Source organism: Pelodiscus sinensis, chromosome 18, assembly GCF_052426305.1.
Source record: "Pelodiscus sinensis isolate ZL-2025 chromosome 18, ASM5242630v1, whole genome shotgun sequence".
NCBI classification, from domain to species: domain Eukaryota; kingdom Metazoa; phylum Chordata; order Testudines; family Trionychidae; genus Pelodiscus; species Pelodiscus sinensis.
In genome coordinates, this window is record NC_143069.1 from 6715585 (window position 1) to 6739204 (window position 23620).

At 56.7% G+C, this 23620-nt stretch overlaps 2 protein-coding genes across 2 annotated transcripts in view; both read left to right on the plus strand.

Moving 5' to 3' along the window:
• LOC149523179 (maestro heat-like repeat-containing protein family member 7) overlaps positions 1-17983 on the plus strand; it is a 90448-nt gene extending 72465 nt beyond the window's left edge. The window contains exons 10-11 of the mRNA XM_089769954.1: positions 17353-17505; positions 17861-17983. Of these exons, the coding sequence (XP_089626080.1) occupies positions 17353-17505; positions 17861-17878 (171 nt within the window). The 3' untranslated portion in view covers positions 17879-17983. The remainder of the gene's footprint in view (positions 1-17352; positions 17506-17860) is intronic.
• LOC149523181 (maestro heat-like repeat family member 5) lies at positions 15006-17145 on the plus strand. The gene is made up of 7 exons (XM_089770368.1): positions 15006-15395; positions 15516-15621; positions 15890-15985; positions 16150-16254; positions 16645-16780; positions 17010-17095; positions 17128-17145. The coding sequence occupies exons 1-7, from the start codon at positions 15334-15336 to the stop codon at positions 17143-17145; spliced, it is 609 nt and encodes a 202-aa protein (XP_089626494.1). The 5' UTR covers positions 15006-15333.
• Positions 17984-23620: the final 5637 nt, after the last annotated feature.

Consider the following 23620-nt stretch of genomic DNA (forward strand, 5'->3'; position numbering starts at 1 on the left):
AAACAGCAACAGGCCTGAAATCTAGGAAGCAAGACTTTGGCTCAGTGGAACCGCAGGCAGGAAAGAGAAATAGTATAAGCCAGATCAAGCATAAAGGTCCAGGCACAGGTACCAAGCACATTTATAGAATCCTAGGGCTGGAAGAGACCTCAGGAGTCAACAAAAAATCCTCATTAAAAAAAAAATTGTTTGGTGTTCCTCGGTCTTAAAAAGTTTAAGAAACACTCGTCTAGACAGTACTGGGTCCTGCCATGAGGGCAGGGGACTGGACTCGACCTCTCGAGGTCCCTTCCTGCCAGCTACATGTGGCAATGAAACGGTAACTCGAACTAAGTCCTTAGTTCGAATTAACTGTTACATCTCATTCTATAGCTGCGCGGCTAGTGGAATTTCAAAATGGCGACCGGACGGGAACATGCAAATAAAGCCTGGGCTATTTAAATCCCGGGCTTCATTTACAACTCCGGTTGCCTGCTTTGCCTACCTAGCTCAAATTAACGAGCTAATGTAGACATACCCTTATTGACTAATTGAGTAGTCGATGGAAATTCCACCAACTACTGGATTAGCTGATTAAGCGCAATTTAACATCCCTCGGTTGAGCTACCACATATGTTTTAGAAAGACATCCAATCTTTATGGCTTGTGTGTAGTTCAACGCATTAAATTCCAAGCAGGTTGCTGAAGTTTCTTTTTTTCATCATGATTGGCAATTTGACCAGCCTTATACAGTAATGGATCTTTACCATTCCTCTGATTTCTTTTGTTCCCGATATATTTAAACATTTCCTAATTATCCTTTATGTTACTGGTTATAGATTTTTTCCCCCAATTTTAGCTTCTCCTATCAACTGTTTGCTTTTTCATAACTCGCATCCTCCCTTTTTTCCCATTTGCTTTATATTTTTTTCTTGTGGTGTTTATGACAAAAACTAAAACATAGGACATAAACTTTGAGTCCTATTTATAGTACTTTAGGTTGGTTTAATGGAAAAATGGGTTGATACAGAGTAAATTGGAGTTCAAAATAACCCTTTCTCGGGCAATTTTTCTCTCGAAAGCCTCACCTTTTTCAGCCTCCTTCCACTAACTTCTGATTTTAAATGTCTGGATTGTTAGACATGTGCTCAGGAAACCTTACCTGTCACTAAACATAGATTTTGTTTGTGTTAATTATAGATATGAATGGAGCTAGTTAATCCCTGTTGTAAGATTCCAGTGGAGCCAAAGAAAGTAAACAAGTAACTAATTTGGGTCAATCTTTCTACTTGACAGTCCCTAGGAATCTACCGTTTCAACATTTCCTGGGAACAGAAACACAAGTTAGAACAGTGATAGAAATGTAGCCGTGTTAGTCTGGTGTAGCTGAAACGAAATACAGGACTATGTAGCACTTTAAAGACTAACAAGATGGTTTATTAGATGATGAGCTTTCGTGGGCCAGACCCACTTCCTCAGATCAAATAGTGGATCTGAGGAAGTGGGTCTGGCCCACGAAAGCTCATCATCTAATAAATCATCTTGTTAGTCTTTAAAGTGCTACACAGTCCTGTATTTTGTTACAAGTTAAAACACTCATTAATTTTGGCTTCATTCAGCTTTCCCTTGGAACAAATTAAAAACATAGTTGATAAGTGGCAAAGTTGGTGCATGGGAGTGAAGGACACGTTAGCTCATTATGCCTACACAGGGGGATGTCACACTGGTCTGACCAGTTCCAAGGACAGTTGGGCTGCCATAGAAAGGGATGCAGAGCTGCTCTTCAGGAGCTCCATGGATTAGACCTATACTGCTGTTGAAGGAATTGGGGCTCTCAAATAAAAGAAGTCCCTTGCCTTAGAATCATAGAATCCCAGGGCTGGAAGAGACCTCAGGAGTCATCGAGTGCAGCCCCCTGCCCAAAAGCAGGACCAATCCCAACTCAATCATCCCAACCAGGTCTGTGTCAAACCAGGACTTAAAAACCTCTAGGGATGGAGATTCCACCATCTCCCTAGTTAGCCCATTCCAGTGCTTCCCCATTCTCTTAGGGAAAGAGTTTTTCCTAATATCCAACCTACACCTCCCCCACTGCACCTTGAGACCATCACTCCTCGTTCTGCCATCGTCACCACTGTGAACAGCCTCTCTCCATCCTCTTTGGAACCTCCCTTCAGATAGTTAAAGGCTGCTATCAAATCCCCCGTCATTCTTCTGCAGACTAAACAAGCCCAACTCCCTCAGCCTCTCCTAAGTCATGTGCTCCAGCCTCCTAATAATTTTTGTTGCCCTCCACTGGACCCTCTCCAATGCATCCACATCCTTCCTGTAGTGGGGGGCCCAGAACTGGACACAATACTCCAGACGTGGCCTCACCACATCCCAATAAAGGGGAATAATCACTTCCCTAGATCTGCTGGCAATGTTCCTCCTAATGCACCCTAATATGCCATTAGCCTTCTTGGCTACAAGGGCACACTGTTGACTCATATCCAGCTTCTCATCCACTGTAACCCCCAGGTCCTTTTCTGCAGAACTGCTACTTAGCCAGTCGGTCCCAGCCTATAACAATTCTTGGGATTCTTCCATTCAAGTGCAGGACTCTGAACTTGTCCTTGTTGAACCTCATCAGATTTCTTTTGGCCCAATCCTCCAATATGTCTTGGACACTCTGCACCATATACCCTACCGTCCAATGTATCTACCTTTCCCCCTAGCTTAGTGACATAGGCAAACTTGCTGAGGGTGCAATCCATCCCCTCATCCAGTCATTAATAAAGATGTTGAACAAAACCGACCGTAGAACCGGTCTTTGAGGTACTCTGCTTGAAACTGACCGCCAGTCCGACATCGAGCTGTTGATCACTACCCATTGAGCCCAACAGTCTAGCCCAATTTCTATCCATCTTACAGTCCATTAATCCAATCCATACTTCCTTAACTTGCTGGCAAGAATAAGTCCAGGTATATCACATCCACTGAATTCCCCATGTCCACAGAGCCAGTTACCTCATCATAGAAAGCAATCAGGTTCGTCAAGCATGACTTGCCCTTGGTGAATCCATGCTGACTGCTCCTGATCCCTTTCCTTATTCTAAGTGCTTCAAAATGGATTCCTTGAGGATCCCCTCCATGATTTTTCCGGGGAGTGAGGTGAGGCTGACCGGTCTGTAGTTCTGTGGATTGTCCTAAGGAACATCTTGGTACCATTTACCTCCCACAAATAAAGTACATACCGACCTATGTTCAGGACCAGGTCAAAGTTGACAGCATAACAGATAGTAAGTTGACAGTATGAAGACTAGGAAGTAAGCCCCCTTCTGCAAGGTAAGGGACGGTAACCAGGTAACAGGGGGTAGCAACCTGATACATCAGGAATGTATAAAAGTTCACCTCAAATGGTGTTCACCAGCTGACTGTGTGGGGGCACTGGATGGTGCTCAGTGGGTGTTAGGACATTGCCACGGCTTCCTTAAAGTGTAGCGGCGCAGCGCTGAGTCTGTTCGCTGGCAACTATTATTGCATGTTGTTACGCAAAAAATCTGCTTGGGCGATTTCGAATCTTATCTGGTTTGTGGTCTCTGGGGACTCTGGGCACGGAGACCACATCCAGCGATAGTGACTCGGCTCTGCAACTTTAGCGAAGAGCCAGGTGGCTTGTACCTCATGCAGTAGAGAAGGCTCCAGACTTACAAACCAGGTAACAGAACTTTTGCGTTCTCCTCCAGCAGCAGGCGCTCCGACACAGCTGGACTGAGTACAACACCTGCAAATAACCCAGTTAGTTAATGCAAGCATAAAGAGAGGCAGCCTGGCCAGATGTAACCATTCATTAACTTCCAGGCCAGAGAGGGCCATTGTGATCTTCAGTCTAGCCTGGCATCCTATGAGGTGCACACAGGCCCTTCTCTTCCACTTGTTTAAACAGAGGCACCCTGGGGCACCTTAAAGACTAACACGTGTATTTGGGCATCCGCTTCCAAGGGTAAAAAACACTTGCACCTGCTTTTCCTCCGCAACAGCTGATGCCCAAATAAATCTTCAAGGTGCCACAGGACTCCTTGTTAGTACTGACTATTGGGGTTGCCCCTTTAAGGCTATGTCTACACTGCAGGCTTTTTGCACAAGAACAGCTGTTCTTGCGCAAAAACTTGCAGAGTGTCTACACTGCGTGCGTGTTTTTGCACAAGTATTACAGTACAGCATCAGCAAACAGGGCTTCTTCCGGAAGAGTTATTCCTCTCCCCACGAGGAATAAGCCCTCTTGCACAAGAGCTCTTCCAGAAGGCGGCAGTGTAGACAGGCAACATGAATTTCTTGCGCAAAAAACCCCTACGGCTAAAATGGCCATCAGAGCTTTCTTGTGCAAGAGAGCGTCCTTACTGCCATGGATGCTCTTGTGCAAAAGCACATCTCTTCCGCAAAAGCACATGGCAGTGTGGACGCGCTCGTCTGGAAGACCTTTTGCACAAGAACTCTTCTGCAAAACAGTTCTTGTGCAAGAAGCCTGCAGTGTAGACAGAGCCCACGCGTTTCAGAGGGGTAGCTGAGTGAGTCTGTAACAGGAAAAACTTAAAACACAACATATAGTCAGTCACCTTAAAGATTAACAAACCGTGTCGATGGGATCATGAGTTTTCCTGGGCATAGCCCACTTCTTCAGACGACTGGAGTGTTGTATGTCCAGAACCAAAATGAATAGGGGAGGAAAAAATGGGAGGGGGGAAAAGGAGGCAGTGGGTATGTAAATATCAAAGGGAAAACCCAGCTGGTATGTAACAGGCACCACTGATAAGAGTTGTTGGGAATTTCCCAGGAACCGATCGGGGTTTCTTAGGAACAAGTTTAAAAAGGGGTGAGAATCAGGGTGAACTGGGTGGATGCCTGGGTGAGGGTTGGGTCGAACAACGCAGGGAGGGAAAAGCAGCAGCGTGGGGCGTGAGGGCAGGTGAGCGCTGCGGTAAAAGCCACGTGCGCAGGCCGGGCCGGGCCCCTCTCTCCTCCAGCTGACTAGCAACTTCCACTGCCGGCCCACGTGGCCCTCGAAGGGCGGAGCTTCCCCTTTCCTGCGCCCGCCCCTGGGGCCCTCCAGCCAATGGGAAGCGAGGGCTAATGTTGCTGGTGTTTCAACATTCGGAGCCGGCTGGCACAGCTGCTGCCGCGGGCCCGGGAGCTGCGAGCAGGCAGGAGGCGGAGGTGAGGGGCGGGGGGCGGTGACTCCTGGCCCCCCAGCACAGGGGGGTCAAGGTCCGGGTCCGTCCGGGGTTACCAGGCCGCGCACTCCCCTCGCTCTTGGAGGCGACGCTGGTGCCAGTGTCTGCTTCAATGCGACCCTACAATAACAAGCCCCAATCGGCCGAATCGCTGCTTGTTTCACCTCGTGTCCCCCTGCGCTGCAGAAATCCCGCCTCTGCTGGGCCAGCCCCGAGACACGGGGTTGCCCCTGGATTGTAAGCAAGCTGCCCCCTTCTCCCCCATGCTCCCCGTTCCCTGAGTATCAGTCCTGCCCCCGCAGCCTGCACAAATCTTCATCCTTTAGGACCAAATAGGAAGGGGAGGGGGCGAGGGATTATTTTCTTTATTCCCACCCCCCCTAACGGAAGGAGCTGTTCTCTGTGTCTGTGTTTACAAACCAAGGAACGTGTTTCTCCCTGGTTTGGGTTGGGGTTTTTTTTTTGCCTGTTTCTTGACAAGATTGATTGAAATGTTGGTCTGACTAGAGTAGTCCCCAAGTTTAGCGCCCTGCCCTGAAGCAGGACGAAGTCAACCAAGACCTACGGGTTTGTCTAACCCTGTCTAATTCTTTCTTCCCACCCATGCTTCCCCAGAAGGGATCAGACAGGCTGTACACAGTGGGTGTTTAAGTCTCAGCTTGACAAAGCCCTGGCCGGGTTGATTTAGTTGGGATTGGTCCTGCCTAGAGCAGGGGGCTGGATTTGATGACCTTCTGAGGTCTCTTCCAGCTCTATGATTCTATGATTCCCTCCCCTTTCCTTCACCATCATTAATATCCTTTTGCAGTGAGTTCCAGAGGTTGATTATACACTTCAAAATACGTCCGTTTTAACTAGAGCTGGAAGGAAGTTTTCTGAGGGGATGTTTTTCCATTGGAAAATGCTGATTTTAGTGACCTTTTGTTTGGAAGGGGAAAACTCCACCATTTCAGAACATTAAAATGTAGTTTTCCATTCCTGAAATGACTCTTTGTTTGGTCTCTTTAAGGTTTATCTTCCGTAATCCACCGTACTACATTTAAAAAAAGTCAAAATCTAAACAAAACGTGAATTTATTTGCAGAACTGTGTGTGATCAGGAAAAAAAAGTCAAAATCCTGGAATTTCTAGTCCCAATTCAACCCTACTTTTAGCCACCTTGGTGCCAGGGATGTAAAATCTCATTTAATTAGCTAACCAGTTAAACAATATGTTGAACCAGTTAACCGATTAAATGGGACACGTAGGACGTGTTAAAGATGGGCTTGGAGCAGCCCACACACCTACCCCCTTGGCACACTGCTGTGACTGCTGAGCAACCCTACCCGTGGCGTGCCAGAGTGCCCTCTGCCTATGGCTGGTGGAGGGCTGCTCCAGCCCCCTCTGGTTAACCATAACCGGCTTACTGGTTAACCATTCACTTCCGAACTTGGTGTCCCCACTGCTAACATTAGGACAGTGGTCCCCAACACGGTGCCCGCATTTGTATGCGCCCGCCAAGTGCTCAGGGCTGGCCTGGCCCCGGGCACGTGGCGCATGTGCGGTGCCGGAGCTGGCCCCGGGCGCATGGTGCACGGTGAGCGCCGGCCCCGGGGGCGCCGCAGATTGGCTGCCCGCGCTATGGCCACGTGGCGCATGGGGGGAGCGCAGGCTCCGGGCGTGCGGCACTTGCAGGGTGCGCCAGCCCTGGGCGCACAGCGCTTGGAGAGCGCCGGCCCCGGGCGCGCGGTGTTTGGGGGGGGGAGAGTGCCAGCGCTAGTGCCGGCCCCGGGCGCGTGGCGCTTGCAGAGTGCGCCGGCCCCGGGCGCGTGGCGCTTGCAGGGTGCGCCGGCCCCGGGCACGCGGTGCTTGGGGGGAGAGCGCCGGTCCCGGGCGCGCGGCGCTTGGTGGGAGGCCCGGCCCTGGGCATGCGGTACTTGTGGGGGGGGGGGCGGCCCTGGGAATGTGTCTATGGGGGGGCCCCACCCCCGGGTGCGCAATGGGGGGCTCCGCTCCAGGGCGCCCTGCGGGCAAACAGCCACACCCCTTGGCGCCCGGCAACCTCAAATGGTTGGGGACCACTGCATTAGGAGAAGCCATTGGCTGCCTCCCCTGCCCCGCCCCATTCCTTCTTTGACATTCCCCTGCTCCCATGGGGGTCATGCTGCCCCCCTTTGAGAGCTGATGCTGAAAAGTGCTGGGAAAGCTCGGGGCGATTATCTGCCTGACCCCGGTGAATAGGAGCTGCCAAAGGCCCTGAAGTGTGACAGACCCTGGAGCTGTGACCGGCCCTTTCACCCAGCAGGATGTGCCGAATGCCCCAGAGGACCAAGGGATGGTGGGCGTGGCACTTCAAGCACACCTTGATTTTCTTCTGTCAGGGCTGGGGCATCGGACCGTCCAGGCTGGGTTCCTGTGATTTCCCGCGCGTGCTGGGCGGATGGTTTCCTGTCCAGTGCAGATTGCTGCTGGTGCGGGACCTCTGCATATAAATGCTGGGTAAGTCCTGGTGGGTTTTTAATGGGCAGTGTCATGTGGTTTGGTAACTCAGGGTGCCCCTGTATAAAACTATGGTACGCCCACATCTTGAATACTGTGTACAGCTGTGGTCTCCTCACCTCAAAACAGATATTTTGGCCTTGGAAAGGGTTCAGAAAAGGGCAACTAACATGATTAGGGGTTTGGAACGAGTCCCATATGAGGAGAGGTTAAAGCGATGGGACTTTTCAGTTTAGAAAAGAGGAGACTGAGGGGGGATATGATAGAGGTCTATAAAACATGAGTGGTGTGGAGAGGGTGAATAAAGAAAAGTGATTTATTAGTTCCCATAATAGAAGAACTAGAGGACACCAAATGAAGTTAATGGGTAGCAGGTTTAAAACTAATAAAAGAAAGTTCTTCTTCACACAGGGTGTAGTCAACCTGTGGAACTCCTTGCCAGAGGAGACTGTGAAGGCTAGGACTATAACAGGATTTAAAGAGAAGCTAGATAATTTCACGGAGGTTAGGTCCATAAAAGGCCATTAGCCAGGAGATAGAAATAGTGTCCCTGGCCTCTGTTTGTGGAAGGCTGGAGAAGGATGGCAGGAGACAAATCGCTTGATCATTGTCTTTGGTCAACCCTCTTTGGGGCACCTGGTGCTGGCCACTGTCAGCAGACAGGCTACCCAGTACTGCCGTTCTTATGTTAGGGTTCTTGGTTGGGGCACAGGGCAGAGCCCATCGGTTCAGAGCTGCTAAGAGCAGAGTTATTTGCACTTACGTCCCAGCCAGACTCCCTCGTATCCCCTAACACAGGGCTGGGGGGATCCTTTTTTGGGTTGGGGGCCACAGAGAAATCCGTCGGGCCTTGTAGGAGTTGGGCGGCAGGAGTGGAGCTTAGTGCCTACGGGGCCAAGGGAAACAGAGAGGGCACCATGTCCACAGGGCCGGGGTGCCATTTTCCCTAGGGCCTCCGGGGGGGTGGGGGGGGGAGTGTGTCTATGGTCTAGGAGCCAGGGCCCACCAAAGAACGCCAGCATCCCCCGGGCCGACGTGATGCACATCGAGTATCTGCTCCGCCGTGGCCAGAGGCAGCTGGCGCAGCTCCGAGACGCGAACACCAAACAGATGGGCACCTTTGTCCAAGCTAAACCGGAGGAGCAGTGACCCCTGCTGGTTGGCGCAAGCGTCTGTCTTGTACTGGGACGGTTGGGGGTGAATTCACAGATCAGCCTTCCTGGTTCTCACATCCCTGTGCACCCCTCGTGTCCAAACACAGGTGCCTGGCTTGGCATTTGCTGAGCTAAGGTGTCTTTATTGGCAGCCAAGCTTTTAAACAGTTCAGGTGTGGCTGGGTGATCTGGAGGAGATGCTCTTGTTTCCAGGACCTGGTACACAATTCATTCTACCCCTGCTGGCTCCTCTCTTCGGGTATGTCTACACTACAGCGCTAGTTCGAACTAAGCTAATTCGAACTAACGCGTCTAGAACTAAAAACTAGTTTTGCTAATTCGAACTAACAAGTCCACATTGAGTGGACTCTGAACAGGGCTTAAGGATGGCCGAAAGCAGTGCCAGCAGGGCATCAGAGGAGGACTTAGAGCGTGGAGATGCAGTCTCAGGCTAGCCGAGGGCTGCGCTTAAAGGGTCCCGACCCCCACCCCGGACAGACAGTTCTAAGGGGTGCCCCGCTTGAAAACCAGTCCTGGCTTGGAGTGCCCGGAGTACCCACACTGGGCACATCACACCACTCGGCCATCAGCCCGGCTGCACTTGCCACAGGCTGCCATCTGGGGAGAGGGGGCAATCGGGGGGCTGCAGGAGAGCTTCCACCCCCAGAAGCCTGCAGAGCCAGCCCAGTCCTCCCCATCGGGGGCTCGTACCCCATTCCTCCCTCACCTCCTTCCACTTACCCTTCCCTAGCCCCCCTTCTTATTGATGTACAAACTAAAGATAACGTTTCTTCCAACATTGACTCTGTCTTTATTGAACAAAACTGGGGGAGACTGGGAAAAGGAGGTGGGAGAGGGGAAGATTAAGGCTGGGAGAGGGGAGGGCAACTAACATGATAAGGGGTTGGGAACAGGTCCCAGATGAAGAGAGGCTACAGAGACTGGGACTGTTCAGCTTAGAAAAGAGGAGATGGAGGGGGGACAGGCTAGAGGTCTCTAAAAGCAGGGGTTGGGTGGAGAGGGTGCATTCAGAAAAGTTCTTCCTGAGTTCCCATAAAGAAGGACTAGAGGACACCAAAGGAAAGGACTGGGTAGCAGGCTTGAAACTAGTAAGAGAAAGTTGTTCTTCTTGACAAAGCAAATAGTTAACCGGTGGAACTCCTTGCTGCAGGAGGCTGTGAAGGCTACAACTAGAACAGAGTTTAAAGGGAAGGGAGATCAAGTCATGGAGGTTGGGTCCATGGAGTAGTCTTAGCCAGGGGGTAGGAGTGGTGTCCCTGCCCAAAGTTTGTGCAAGGCTGGAGAGGGATGGCACGAGACAAATGGCTTGGTCACTGTCTTCCGTCCATCCCCTCCAGGGTCCCTAGGGTTGGCCGCTGTCGGCAGACAGGCTACTGGGCTAGATGGACCTTGGGTCTGACCCAGGACGGCCATTGTAAGCTCAGGGCTCAGGGTCGGGGGTCTCAGTGGACCCCCTTGATTTTCATGCAAACCTGCTCCTGGGTGGCCAGGCTGGCAGCTCTCCTGCCCTAGATGGCCACTTTCCTGTGCCTAGTGCGGAGATCGTGGACGAGGTCCACGATGTCCGCACTAGCCCAGGAATGTACCCGCCTCTTGCGGTCCCGGGCAAGCTTCCGGGAGCCGCCAGCCTGGTCCCTGGAAGAGGGGGTGGGCTGGGGGACATCGGGTGGGTGGCTCTGTGCCGTGCCAGGTGCAGGGTCTGCTGGTTGGGTGCTAGCAGGCTTGCACCTGGCACGGGCACCGTAGCCAGCCCGTGCCCCTTTAAGGGGTCCGGGGCCGGGAGGGGGGCATAGAGTTTCCCTGGTGTTGGCCAGAGTGGCCACCAGGGAAACCTGGGGAGGGCTAGCCTCCCACTCGTTCGAATTAAGGGGCTACACAGCCCTTAATTCGAACTAGTAAGTTCGAACTAGGCTTAAGCCTCGTAAAATGAGGTTTTCCTAGTTCGAACTAAGCGCTCCGCTAGTTCGATTCAAATTCGAACTAGCGGAGCGCTAGTGTAGCGGCTATGAATGTTAGTTCGAACTAACGTCCGTTAGTTCGAACTAACATTGTAGTGTAGACATACCCTTCCATCCTTAGCCAAAGAGGAACAAGCCAGTTAGCCCAGGGAAATAAAAGAAAGGGAGAGCGGTGACGGAAAACCCTGTGTCTGTCATTTTTTCAAATGATCTATCTTGCCTAAAAGCCTGTCAGGGATTGGGCTCTGTTGCAGGAGGTGCTGGCGAAACACTCCGTGGATTTGGGTGCTACAATTCCTGAGTGTCGTCCGCCTTCCTGCCCCCTCCCCCCACCGAAGCGCTTTGGAAGGCTCACAAAGGACAGAGACCTGCCTTTTGAAAATCCGACTCCCCACCGGTGTCTCAAGACAGGCGGCTCTCTCTCGCCAAAAACGGAGGCAGCAGCGTGGGATGACAGGCAGCCAGGTCGCAAGGGGAGGTGCTTTTTAGACCAGTTCCCTCCTGGCACTCCGTACTGCTGCCTCTGTATCAGAGGCAGCAGCACAAGCTGGCAGCAGCCCTTGCCTGGGGGCTGGGTCTGAGCTTCTGGACCTGGTGCAAACTGGAACTGAGCGAGGCTGCCTGCCTGCCTGGCTCCTAACACACTGTAAATGCAGAGCCGCAGAGGGGGTAGGTCCCGCACCCAGCGCGAGCCAGGACTGAGACAGCTGGCCCCTGGGGACTATCGAAAAGTCAAGTAACCGATAAGAAATCATGAGGTTAATTGACTACTCAGTGAATATCTAACGTCCCTAATCCCTTTTCATAGTTCCCCTCTGGACTCTCTCTCCTAAAGCATGGCCCTGAGATCTGGACACAGTGCTCCAGCTGAGGCCTCCTCCGCGCCAAATAGCTAGGAGAGTGACCTCCCATGTCTGCCGTACGTCTCCTACCACGCCCCAGGGCTATGCCCTCTTACTGAAGGGCTTTGTGTCTGAGATCGCTTCTCTCCTAGGCTACGTCTACACAACGAGTTTTTTTGGCAACAAATATGCTAACGAGGGACTCTATGACACGCAATGTCATTTGCATATTTTCTGCCGATCCGTTTTTGTGCTCGGGGTTTGTGCGCAAAACCAAGCCGTGTGGATGTTTACTTTTTGTGCAAAAAACCCCCTTTTCCCACAAGATCCCTATGCCTGCAAAAAGGCCGACCGATCTTGTGCAAAAAGGGGCTTTTGCCTAAAAAGAAAACATCCACATGGCTTGTTTTTGCGTGTTCTTGCGAAAAAACTTGTGGCGCGTCTACACTCTACGTGTGTTCTTGCAGAAGTAAATTTGCAGTAAAGCATCAGAGAACAGGGCTCCTTGCACAGGAGTTATTCCTCTCCCGACGATGACTAAGCCCCCTTTGTGCAAGAGCTGTTGTGCAAGAAGGCAGCGTGGACGGGCACCAGGGGCTTCTTGAGCAAGACACTTTTATGGCTAAAATGACCATCAGAGCTTTCTTGCACAAGAGAGCGTTCACACTGCCATGGACGCTCTTGTGCAAAAGCCTATGGCAGGGTGGAGGCACTCTTGCACGAGACCTTTTGCGCAAGAACTCCGGCGTGAAACAGCTCTCGTGCAAGAAGCCTGCAGTGTAGGGCAGGGAGCAGCCTATGAGGGAGGGGGAGGGACCCCTAGTAATGGCTCAAACTTCCCAGGGGGGTGGCCAGAGGCAGGACATTTGCCTGGCAGGGTGAGGTGGGGGGCGGTGACCTCACAGGGGCTTTGGGCAGCCCTCAGCATATAAGGCAAAGGGCAGGTGGGGAGGTGATGACCTCACAGAGAGACCCACATCTCAGGCTGATAAAAGCGGGGGGCGGGCCCAGGGGACTTTGGAGACCCCCGGTTGCTTTAGCTCTGGTGCGTCTCCTCCTCACGGTTCGTTCGTGTTCTGTGAGTTCCACATCCCGACACCTTTGTGACGAAGGTAAGAGCCCCCAGGGGTTGGATCCCGCCCGGGGCCGGCTGGGTTCCAGGCAGGCCCAGCCCTCGGTCAAGGGCCAGAAGGTGATTCCTCACCTGGGCTGCGTCCTTAGCGCCACTGGGGCTTTCTCCTGGTTGGTTTCCCTTTTCCTCCATCCCCCCACATTTCTGCTCTGTTCTTGCCTCCTCTGTGACCTTCCCTTGCTGCCTCCCCCAGCTTGGGACCCAACAGACTAGCTGAAGGACGGGGGGTGGTTTGCAGGAGCCGTGGGGTGGGGGATGCAGCCCCCATTGTGGGGACTGGGGAGGTGGGGCTGGAACAAGTCTATGCCGGTGTCTTTGGGGAGAACGCTCCACCCCCCACACCTTAGATTCTCCCCTGATTGGCCAAGAAGGGGCTGTTGATGGGCAGGAGACTCGTGGAATGAGGAGTAACGGTAGTTTGAACTAGGAAGCCTAGTTCGGACTACCTAGTTCGTGCCCCGTGTAGCCGCGCTGCACGGGGTTCGAACGAGCGGGGTTTTAAAAATGGCGGCTCCCCGCTTATGCAAATGAAGCCCGGGAAATTCAAATCCCGGGCTTCATTTGCAAGTGCGGTATGCCTACATTACCCTCCTAGTTCGAACTAGCGGGGTAGTGTAGACATACCCTCAGGTCCTTGCAGTGCCTGTGCAAGACCGAACCGATAAGCAAGGGGCCATTTGGGGGCTGGGGGCAGTCGCTCTGGGGAGCTGGAACCCCTGGATTTCGTTCATCAGGCTGCGCCCCAAGCTCCCCTTTGCTCCCCTCATTTGCAGCATGGCCAAACGTTTTCGGCTATGGTTCAAGAAAACCCTGAAGATGGCCCCAGGGCCGGTGGGGAGCAGCTTCTCCGTCCCCGCGGGCGGGGAAGCTGGATCCCACCAGCTCGGGGCGACTCGCCCACCGGCCAGGCCCCCCCGGACCTGGCTCCAGAGGCGGCTGGGCAGGCGGGACACAGCCCAGCGGGGGAGCCGGGTAGGGTGGCTCCGGGGCCTCCTCTGTGGAGAGAAACACCTGCCCCGGGAGCCCAGCCCCCATTACCACCAGGGGGCATCGCCCTGCCCGGCCCCCAGGGACCTGCCAGTCTCCGGGAGCCCCCAGCCCCTGCAGCTGTGGGTCCAGGTCCGTCAGCAGCAGCGCCTGGGCCTCCAGCTGCAGCCGGGCCACCTCCTGCAGCCGCTCAGACCCAGGTGAGGGGCCGTGAACACGCTGGGCGCAGGGGCTCACCCAGTACCCGGGGGGGGGAGGGGCAGCCCCAGTGTCTGCCCCGCACCCTGGGCAATGGATGGGGGCGGGGGCTGCTTGGCTCTCTTCTTCCTGGTGGGGGCTCTGCTGAGGGCGTTGGCAGATGTGAGGGTGGCAGGGGGATGGGTCCCTGCGAGGGGCGTGTGGGGCCCAACCTGCCCTGGGTCCCTGACATGGGGGCGCGTGACCCCTGCTGGCCGCTGGAGTCACCCTGGTCCCTTCCCTCCCGCACAGAGCCCCCCTGCGCCTCGGCGGAGCTCTGCCAGCAGCGGGTGGACTCCCGGGTGGAGGAAGGGGCCATCTACGACATCGAAGAGCAGCTCCACACCCGGGACACGGTAGGAACCTTCTCCACACGGGGGGGACCCGAGATTGTCCGGCCCCTTCCCAGCACGTCCCCCCCCCTTCCGGGAGGGGCTTGTCCCTGGGGATCCCCCTGGGGCCCCTTCTCCTGCATGACCTGGGCCCCCCAAGCTGGGGGATCTTGTCATGCACCAGCTGGGCCCCCACAAGCCTGAGGCAGCAGTTGGGGGGGGAGTGTGGGTGCTTGGACAACCAGCAGCTCCCACCTCCACTCCTGGGAGACCTGAGCCCTGCAGCTGTCCGTGGGGGGCAGGCAGGCCCCAGGCTCACAGACTCTCTCTGGGGTGCAGAGCCCAGCCGCCCTGCAGCGGTTCCTCTTGGCCATCCCCCTCGCCTGCCTCGCCGCCCTCCAAAGGGGCGAGGACACCCTGGCGCCGCGCTGCTGCAAGGACACCATGATGGCCAGGATCGTTGTAAGCGAGTCGCGGCGGCCGGGAGGAGGGAAGGGGATACGTGGGGTGGACAGGGGTCTGCCTGGGCCATGGCGGCGGGTGGGGGTGCTGGAAACGGGATGGGTGGAGCCAGGAGGGGGAGGTGGACATGGGGAGGGTGGGTGGGGATGCTGGAGGAGGGAGGGACACAGAAATGGGGCAGGTGTGGGGTGCCGGACAGGAAGGGGGATTCGGGACAGGGAGGGGTCTCCCCGGGCCATGGGGGGCTGGAAGGGAGCCGAGCGGGCTGCTGGGGATGCGCCTGGGGAGCAGGGATGAGGAGGTTCAGAGGCTGGTCACCAGGGCAGTGAGGGGCAGGAGACGGCCTGGGGACAGGGATTGAGCTGGTCCCGGTTTGGGAGGGGGGTGCTGGGAGGGGCCCTGTGCCGGGCAGGGGGGCTACAGGGCAGCGGGAGGCAGTGGGGTTGGATCCTGCTGGGTGGGGGCGCTGGCCGTGTGAGCGTCTCTTGGGGGCCCCAGCCTCACACGCCCCTTTGTCTCCTTGGGTCTCACAGGAGATCATGGAGGACTCGCCCCCCCTGCTGGTCTTGGCCGACTGCCTCAACGCCGCCTGCAGCCTCAGGTACCGACCCCCCCCCCCCCCCCCGCCGACTCCCCCCAGAGCAGATCCCCTGGCCAGGGAGTGGGAAAGTCTCTGTCTCCTGCTGCTGAATTAACAGCCTCTGCCCCTCTCTCCTGCCAGCACCTTGCAGCCTCCCCTGCGGGCCCAGCTCCTGAGCCCCCTGCTGACGGCGGCCGTGGGACAGACAGTGTCTGGGGACTGGCAGCAGGAGCCCATCCACACTCAGGTACGTCCCTCCGGGCCCTGCTCCCGGGCTGGGCTGGAGCTCCAGAGAGGAGGGGGGGGGCAGAGGGAGGGAAGAAGCTGCAGGTTTGGATCCTTCCCTCCAGGGTTCCCGTTGCTCTCCCGGGGGGCCCGTCCCTTCCATGCCCAGCCTGGGCTCCTCCCTGCTCTGCGAGGCGGCTCAGACCCTGCTCTAGGCTGCACCCCGGAGCCAGCGGGTGGCCTGGATTCCCCAACCCCCCTCTGACCCAGGGCTCCCCCTTGTCTTGCAGCAGTTCATCCGGGCCCTTCCCTACGACCTCCAGGCCCTACTGGCGAGCCTCCTCGCCGAGTCCCCAGACACCGCCCGGCTGCAGCTCATAATGGAGGTGAGCCCCGTGGGGGGGACGGGGCCATTGTCCCTGCTTCCTCGGGGGGGGCCGAGAGAGGAGCAGTGTCAGTGGCTGGGGGGGGCACAGTCCGAGAGGAGCCCCAAGCTCTGCCCAGAACCGGCACCTCCCTACGGGTCCTGACCTGCCTCTTTCCCCCCCAGCACCTGAGCCCGTGGCTGGAGTCCCGCCTGCCCCAGGAGCGAGCCAGGGCCCTTGGCAGCACCACGGCCCTGCTGGGAGTCGCCACCACCCTCCCGGGGTTTGACGTAAGTGACCTCGGAGCCGGGGGGTCTGGGGCTGCAGGGCGCGGGGCTGGGAGCGTCCCCGGGAGGCAGAGGCAGGGCCGGGAATGGGCCGGGAATGGGCCGCGTTCTCCTTTCCCCGGGGAGGGGCGACCCTGGGCCCTTCAGGGGGGCTCTTGAGGGACTGGGCCTGGGGACTGGGGAGTGGCCGTCAGTGGATCCCCTTGTTCCACCCCCGGAGTGACCCTTCAGTCGGGGCCATTGCTCAGGGTTGTCTCCTCGCAAGGCCGGCCCCGCCCCCGCCCTGGGAGGTGTCTCTGTCCGTCCCCCGAGCTCAGACCCGCCTCGGCGGCCGTTTGCATGGGACGTGCAGCCCCAGGATGCTGAGGGACCCCCCCTCTTCTCTCCCCTCAGAACTCCGCCGACTGGCCGAGGATGGGTCACCACGTGGCCCAGCTGGGCCTTTTTATTTCGGACCCATCCGAAGACGTCAGCCGGCTGGCCCGGGAGGGGGTGCACAGCCTGTATCAACTCCTCCTGCACCACAGGGGTAAGGAACCCAGCCGGGACCTGGGCCCCAGGGACACCCTGAGGGTGCCGGCGGCGGGGGGAGGGGACCCAGCCCTTTTCCCCCAGACTGGCCCAAGGGGGGATGCGTCCCTCTGTGTTCCCCTTCTGCCCCCTGTGCCCCTCCATTTGCCCAGGGATGCCTGCAGGGACCCGTGGGAGGGGAAGGGCTCAGACCTGCCAGCAGAATGACCCTGTTGTGTCTCTTGCAGGCCTCAACATCCACCAGGCAGAGGACCTGTGGTGCAGACACTACTACAAAGAAAGATGGGTCCTGGCTCACAGCAACAGCGTGCAGGTGGGAGAGGTAAGGACGCGCTGCCAGGGCAGGGCAGGGCTCGGGGGTGAGGCTGGCTGGGGCCCTCGTGCGGGTAGGAGGGTCTTGGGGGCAGGAGGAAGCTGTGACCTGGGGCAGGGGTTGGGGTGCCGGGTGAGGAGAGCGTCTGGGTGCAGGGTCTGGAAGGGAGTTTGGGGGAGGAGGAAGCTGTTTTAGCCCCAGGAGTTGGGGCCGGGCTCTGGGCCGTCAGCTGAAACCTCCTGTGCTCTTGATTCCAGGTCTTTGGGCAGCTCTTCACAGCAGAGCAGGAGAAAAGCTTTTTGGACAAGGCTCTGCTCGCTGCCCGCTCCCCCCTGCGGCGCCCCAGCCAGGCCGGGCTGGTCCTGGCCCACGCCCTGCATGGGCAGGCCCATCAGCTCCTGGAATACATGGTGAGCAGCCGGAGCAGATCAGGAGAGTGGGGCAGGGCCAGGGTCTCCTTCCCATCCCCTCAGGGAGTCCCCCGCCCCTTTCCTCAGGCTGCCCCCACCCCACGTCCCTGCTGGCAGAATCCCTCCTGCCCCTGCGAGCGTCCCTGGGGGTGGGGGAGGCTCTGAACACAGAAACTGTCCTAGGAGGCGGGAGGGGGCCGAGGTGTCAGGAGCTCTGGGGGGGGGGGGGTCAGGAGCTCACCCTGCGGGCCTGACGGGGGTGACCAGAGAGCAGGGGGAGGAGGGTGGAAATGCTGGGGGGCCAGTTCCCCTGAGTCCCCAGGGATGAATGTGACGGATTCTGCTTCCCTTGCAGCAGGAAGACACCCAGTGAGAGCAGCAAGAGCTGAGGAGCCAGCAGCTGCGTCCCCCTCCCCCCAACCCTCCCAATTGTATTGAATTGTATTTACATTCTCATTAAACAATGTTTCAAAAAACATTTGGATCAGGCTTGGTCAATAATTTGTAATGGGGGGGCCATTTTGGCAACTGATCAAGGGCCACATTTCTACCGAGGGCTTTGGGGTCTGGGACGGGGCGGTTGGGTGCAGAAGGGAGCTTAGGGGTGGAGCCTGGGTGCAGGGGGGGGGGTATGATCTGGGGCGGTGGATAGGGGTGCAGGGTCCAGGAGGGGGTATGGGCGCAGGAGAGGACTCTGGCCTGGGGGAGGGGCTCTAGAGGGGTGCAGGGTCAGGGAGGGAGCTGTGACCTGGGTGAAGGGGGAGCAGAAGGTTTGGGGGAGGGGGTGCGGGTGCCAGAGAGGAGTCTGGCCTGGGGGAGGGGTGTCGGGGGGGTGCAGGGTCAGGGAGGGAGCTGTGACCTGGGTGAAGGGGGAGCAGAGGGTTTGGGGGAGGGGGTGCGGGTGCCAGAGAGGAGTCTGGCCTGGGGGAGGGGTGTCGGGGGGTGCAGGGTCAGGGAGGGAGCTGTGATCTGAGGGAATGGGGGACGCAGGTTCAGGTGGTCGCCTGGGACAGGCAGTCGGGGAGGGGATGTGGGCGCCAGGGGCAGGCTCTGGCTGCGGAGGTGCCTACCTAGGCAGCTGCGTATGGGGGAGCCCGACTGTCACCTGAGGGGATGGGGGAGCTCAATTTTCAACTGTGGGGAATGGAGGAAATACTGTGGAGTGGAGGGAGCGAGATGGGGGGGGGCTGAATTGTTCCCGGAGGGGAGATCTCCCTGGCTTGGGGGGGGGGGCGTTTCCAGCAAAGCCCTCACATAAGAGGGGGACAGACGGGGGGAGGGAGAGGACGGGGATGGGCAGGGCAGGTGGAAATGGGGAGGGGCAGGAGAAGGGAAGGGGGAGGAGATGGAGGAGAGCAGGGGATAGGAGTGGGGGCGGGGATGAGGAGCAGGACAGAGGCAGGGCAGTGGTGGTGATGGCTGAGCGATGAGAACAGCTCGCAGGGAGCTTAAAGCCAGCAGATGCTTTTCGGCAGAGTTGCCATTTGCCCTGGCGGCTTTGCCAGAATAGCTGTGCCAGCGGGGGGGGGGGGGGGGGGGGGCTTTTGCCACACACCCAAACCAAGCCAGCTGTGGCGGCAAAGCCTTGTGATGTAACCTAAGCCCTTGGCAAGGTCGGGATCAACCTGCTCTGACAATTTCTCGGACCGGCGGGATGAGAAACAAGGATCGTGCAGGGAGATGGGGATGACTAGGAAGCGAATCCAGGTGTGGGGGGAATATCCTGGGTTGGAGGGTCAGTCGATACCCCCGCCTGCCACTGTCTGCCGGGGCTCTGCCCGCAAGATGGAACCAACAGCTGAGTTTGCTTTTCTGCCCCGTCGTGGGCACAAAAGGCCCAGAGCAGCCTCCTGCTATCTTGGAGGAAAGGGGCCAAAGTTCAGGAAGCAGGTGCCAGGCTGGGCTGGAATCCGCGAGCGCCGCTTTTGCTTTGCCCTTCCTGGAAGCTGGGCTGCAGGTGAGTGGCGGTTTCATCTCTGCTCTTGGGGTGTTTCTTGTGGGTTCCGAGTGTGGATCTGAGAGCGGCTGCGCAGGGGCAGTGTCATGAACGTGCTGTAAGCGTTACAGCCCCTTCTGCGCAGGCTGGCTCCAGCCTCCCGTCTGTCTCCAAGCCCTGGGGGAGAGGCGGGAGGCCAGCAGCATGGCCTAGTGGAGGGGGCAGGGGGTTGGGTGTAAGAACTCCCGGGTTCTAATCTAATGCCACCTAGTGACTAAGGCACAGAGTTGTGTGTTAGACCCTTGCTCCTCAATTCTGCGCTCACTCTCGCGCTGGTGACCTTGGAGAGGCCTTTCAGGTCTCCCTTTCCCTGTCCATCAAAGGCAGGCAAGTGCGATGTAATGCCCTGGAGCAAGTGCTTTGGGACGTGTCGCACAAGTGTGCCTGGCTCACAAGCGTGTCAGCACAGGTGTGTAAAAGCGTGACGAAGGCTTTGAGATCGATGCCGAAGGCTTGTGAGGCTGTGGCTGGCCAAGTGACAGGGAAATGAAAGGTCAGAGTTTGGTCAGTTAGATTTTATGGTAATACACTGAGACGAAGCACTTTGGGCGTATATACGATAATGTCTTTCCAAGTGCGTTAGTTCAAGCCGTGTCCTAGGAGCCAAGAGGTGAGACAAACATGCTTGGTCCTGTCTCGGTGCAGGGGTGGACTAGATCAGTGCTTCTCGACCAGTGGTACGAGTCCCCTTAAAGGTACTCAAGAGATGTCTGGGGGACACGTCAACACAACTGAAATTTGGAGAAAACTGAATTTTAGTTTTCAGTTTGACAGCGCTTTATTCTTTTTGTACCTTTTACACCCAAAAATGCCATCGCCCGCCCGACTACGATGCAGTTGTTTAAACAAATGTGTTGCAACGGTAGAAAAAAATTGTGTGTGTCTGAAAACTGTAGGTACTGGGGGTACTTACACATTTTTTTTTAAAGGGGGTACATTATAAAAAAAGTTTGCGAAACACTGGACCTATCATGGTCCCTTCCACTCAGACTTTTCTATGATTCTGTGACAGGGCTGGGCGATAATTTTCAGAAGGGGGCCACTTAATGGATTTTGGTATGGGGTCATAGGCCGGCTCCACCCACAGAAGGGGCGGAGCCTGAGGCAGAAAGGGCGGTGTTGTGGACTAGCCCACCCTCAGAGTTCTCCGCGGCTGAGGCTTTCAATTAAAAGCACAGAAAAGAGCTCACAGCTTTGCCGCTTTGCCACTACTGGCAGCTGTCCAGCGTGGCTACAGCTTTTTAAAGGGCTCGTGGCTCCTGCCCCTGCTGTAACAGAAAGCGGCCAGATCACAGTGTTTGGTAGGTTGCATCTTACCCAGCCCTGTTCTCTGAGCTGGTTTCGAAACCTCCGTGTCCTCCTTATGGTCTGACAGCTGCAGATTTACTGCCTGTCTCTCCTCTCGTGGCCCAGCCTAGCCGCAGCTAATGGACTAACTCAGGTTAGCATCACCTGCCCTGTCTTGGTGACTCTTCACAGCTGAACGGCCTATAAGGCATCGTGCTGGTCTTCTGATCTCTTGGTGACTCCTCTGCCTTCTGTTTATTTCTTTCTCCCTAGCTGGCCGATCAAGTCAAGCCCTGTCAGTGCATGAAGGCCCCAGGAATTACGAGTGTGATGGTCTCCCATGCCCAAGGTAATCGGCTGGCTAGTAATGGATGGACTGCTTGGTTATCAGGTTAGGCTGCACAAGCCAGGTCTATGGGACCCTATGGCCAGCTGGCACCTGGTTCACAGCTGTACTAATCTGAAAATGGCTGGAAGACACCACCATCATTAGGCTCCAGAGTCAACAGCACTTGCTCCTCTTGGAGCTACTTGTCCGTGGCAGGCAGCACAGCTTAGCAGCTCACTGGGACGTCTCCTTTCTGTTGTGAGATCTGGGCACTTTAGAATGGCTGTAGCTATTGAAAGCAAAGGCGCACAGCTATAGGCATGGGGGTTTCCAGCTTTATTCACCTAGGTGGCTGATTCCAGGAAGCAAGGGTGTGTGTGTATGTGGGGGGGGGGGGGGGAGTCCTGTACAGAGGGTTCCCTGGCCCCTCTGCTTCCATGGCTGTGCAACTGCCACCAGGTGGATTAGAACCTGGGACTTTTGGAGCTTACGGCAGGAGCTGCTACAGCTTGAGTTATAAGTCAGTTGCCTCTCAGCATAGGCTGAAGAGCTCCCTTGTAATAATTGCTTGCTGGAAGTGGTCTCAGTGCCACTCCATAGGATAGTGACCCACATCAGGTGGGTGGGTTACAGCTGCAGGCCTGCTCCCAGCATGCGGATCTGCTCTCTGGGCGGCGTCTATAACTCTGTGGCTGCAGCCCTGCTCCCAGCATGCGGATATGCTTTCTGGGTGGCGTCTACAACTCTGTGGCTGCAGCCCTGCTCCCAGGACTGGATCTGCTCTCTGCCCATTGGCGTGCGCAGCACATTTCATTAGGGTGTGCACCCAAAGAATGTTTTTAAATGTACTCTTTGACCCCCATTAGCCACGCCTCTGGAGGTAACACTTTCAGGGCAATATGGACACATGACCAGAAATAAAAGGTGTCATGTGACCTCCCCCCCCCCAAGGACTTTTCCCACCATCCACTTACCAATAGGGATTAGTTTGGCCCTCACCAAACCCCCCTCATGCAACGATCCTGCAATTGCATTAACCCAATGTGTGTGACATTAACTTGGGGGGTGGAGAGGCTGGGGGAAGTGTTCCCTCTAAGAGTTTCCTCCCATGAGCACAATACATTTTGTGTTGTGCACCAGTACTGAGTGTGGCTTGTTTGGATGTGCCATGGTGGCACCCAAGTTATTCATAAATATCTTATGAACCACTTACCTGTCCCCTCTGCTGCCCTGTCTCCTTCCCTTCCTCCATCAGCTCCCCTGGTGCCTACTGCCCCCCCAACCCCTCACCCACCTCTGCTGTCCTGACTCCTGCCCTTCTCACTGCCCTCGGCCTTCCCGAGACCTGCCCCCTCCAGCAGCCTTTCTCTCTCCCCCTGTGCCCACTCCTCCAGTAGCCCCACTCTGACCATGTGAGCTACCCCTCCTCATCCCCTCTTCTAACACCTCCCTCTACACACCTGTCCTGCCTCTCTCCTCTGCTGCTGGTCCCTCCCCTGCAGGTATCTGCCCTTCTGCTTCACCCCCGGACTCCCTGGCACCTGCACCTTCCCTTACCCTTGCACCCTCTTGGTGCCTCCCCCTTCCCTCACTGCCCCTGCCCACTTTGCCCACTCCCTCACCACCCTCTGCCCCCGTTCCCCTCATGCCCCTGTGCCTTTACACGTGCCTTGCTCCATCTCCGCCTTCCTCATGCCCACCCCTTCTTTCAAGCCTTCTCCCAGCACCTCCTCTTCTCCCCTCTAGCCCCCAAAGCCCTTCCCCTCTCCTCTCCTAGCATCATCCTGTCCCCCCCCCCCCCCACTGACACCTCCCCTCCTGTCCTTTTCCTCATTGTCTCCACTTGGCCCCCTGGCATTTGTCTGTCTCCTACACCCTGTCCCTTAGTGCCTTCCCCTTTCATCTCCTGACCTGCCACAAACCCCCACCCCGCAGACTCAGGTTCCCAAAGTTCTGGCAGTCCCCATCACTTGGTGCCTGCGCTGGGTCTGACTCGTAGGGTTGCCAGGTAGACCCTCCCCCCAAAAAACGGACACACTTGATCCTGGGCAGGGGGGAGGGAGGAAGAGGGACTGGCTGGGGGGGGGCAGGAACTGGCTGGAAGGAAGAGGGGATGGGAAGCAGCTCTGGGGGGGAAGGGCCAGATCCTGACCCTGGCCCCCCCTTCTCCCTCCCCGAGGCCAGTCATGCTGCCCCTGACCCCCCCTTCCTCCCTGAGGCCAGTCGCACTGCCCCCGATCCTGACCCCGGCCTCCCCTTCTCCCTCCCCGAGGCCAGTCATGCTGCCTCTGACCCCCTTCCTCCCTGAGGCCAGTCGCACTGCCCCCGATCCTGACCCCGGCCTCCCCTTCTCCCTCCCCGAGGCCAGCCCTGCTCCCCAGCTCAGTGCGGGCCCCTGCTCTCTCCTTAGCTCAGTCCCACTCTGCCGACCCTGGCTCCCTCCTGGCTCCCTGCTCTGCCAGTCAGGCTGAACTGGGACTTTAGCCTCTCCCCGTTGTTCCTGG

Coding starts and splice junctions, on each gene's coding strand:
- LOC149523181 (XM_089770368.1), top strand. CDS start 15,334: ATGGAGGACTCGCCCCCCCTGCTGGTCTTGGCCGACTGCCTCAACGCC. Junction 15,396..15,515: donor AACGCCGCCTGCAGCCTCAG/GTACCGACCCCC, acceptor CTCTCCTGCCAG/CACCTTGCAGCCTCCCCTGC. Junction 16,255..16,644: donor CCACCCTCCCGGGGTTTGAC/GTAAGTGACCTC, acceptor CTCTCCCCTCAG/AACTCCGCCGACTGGCCGAG.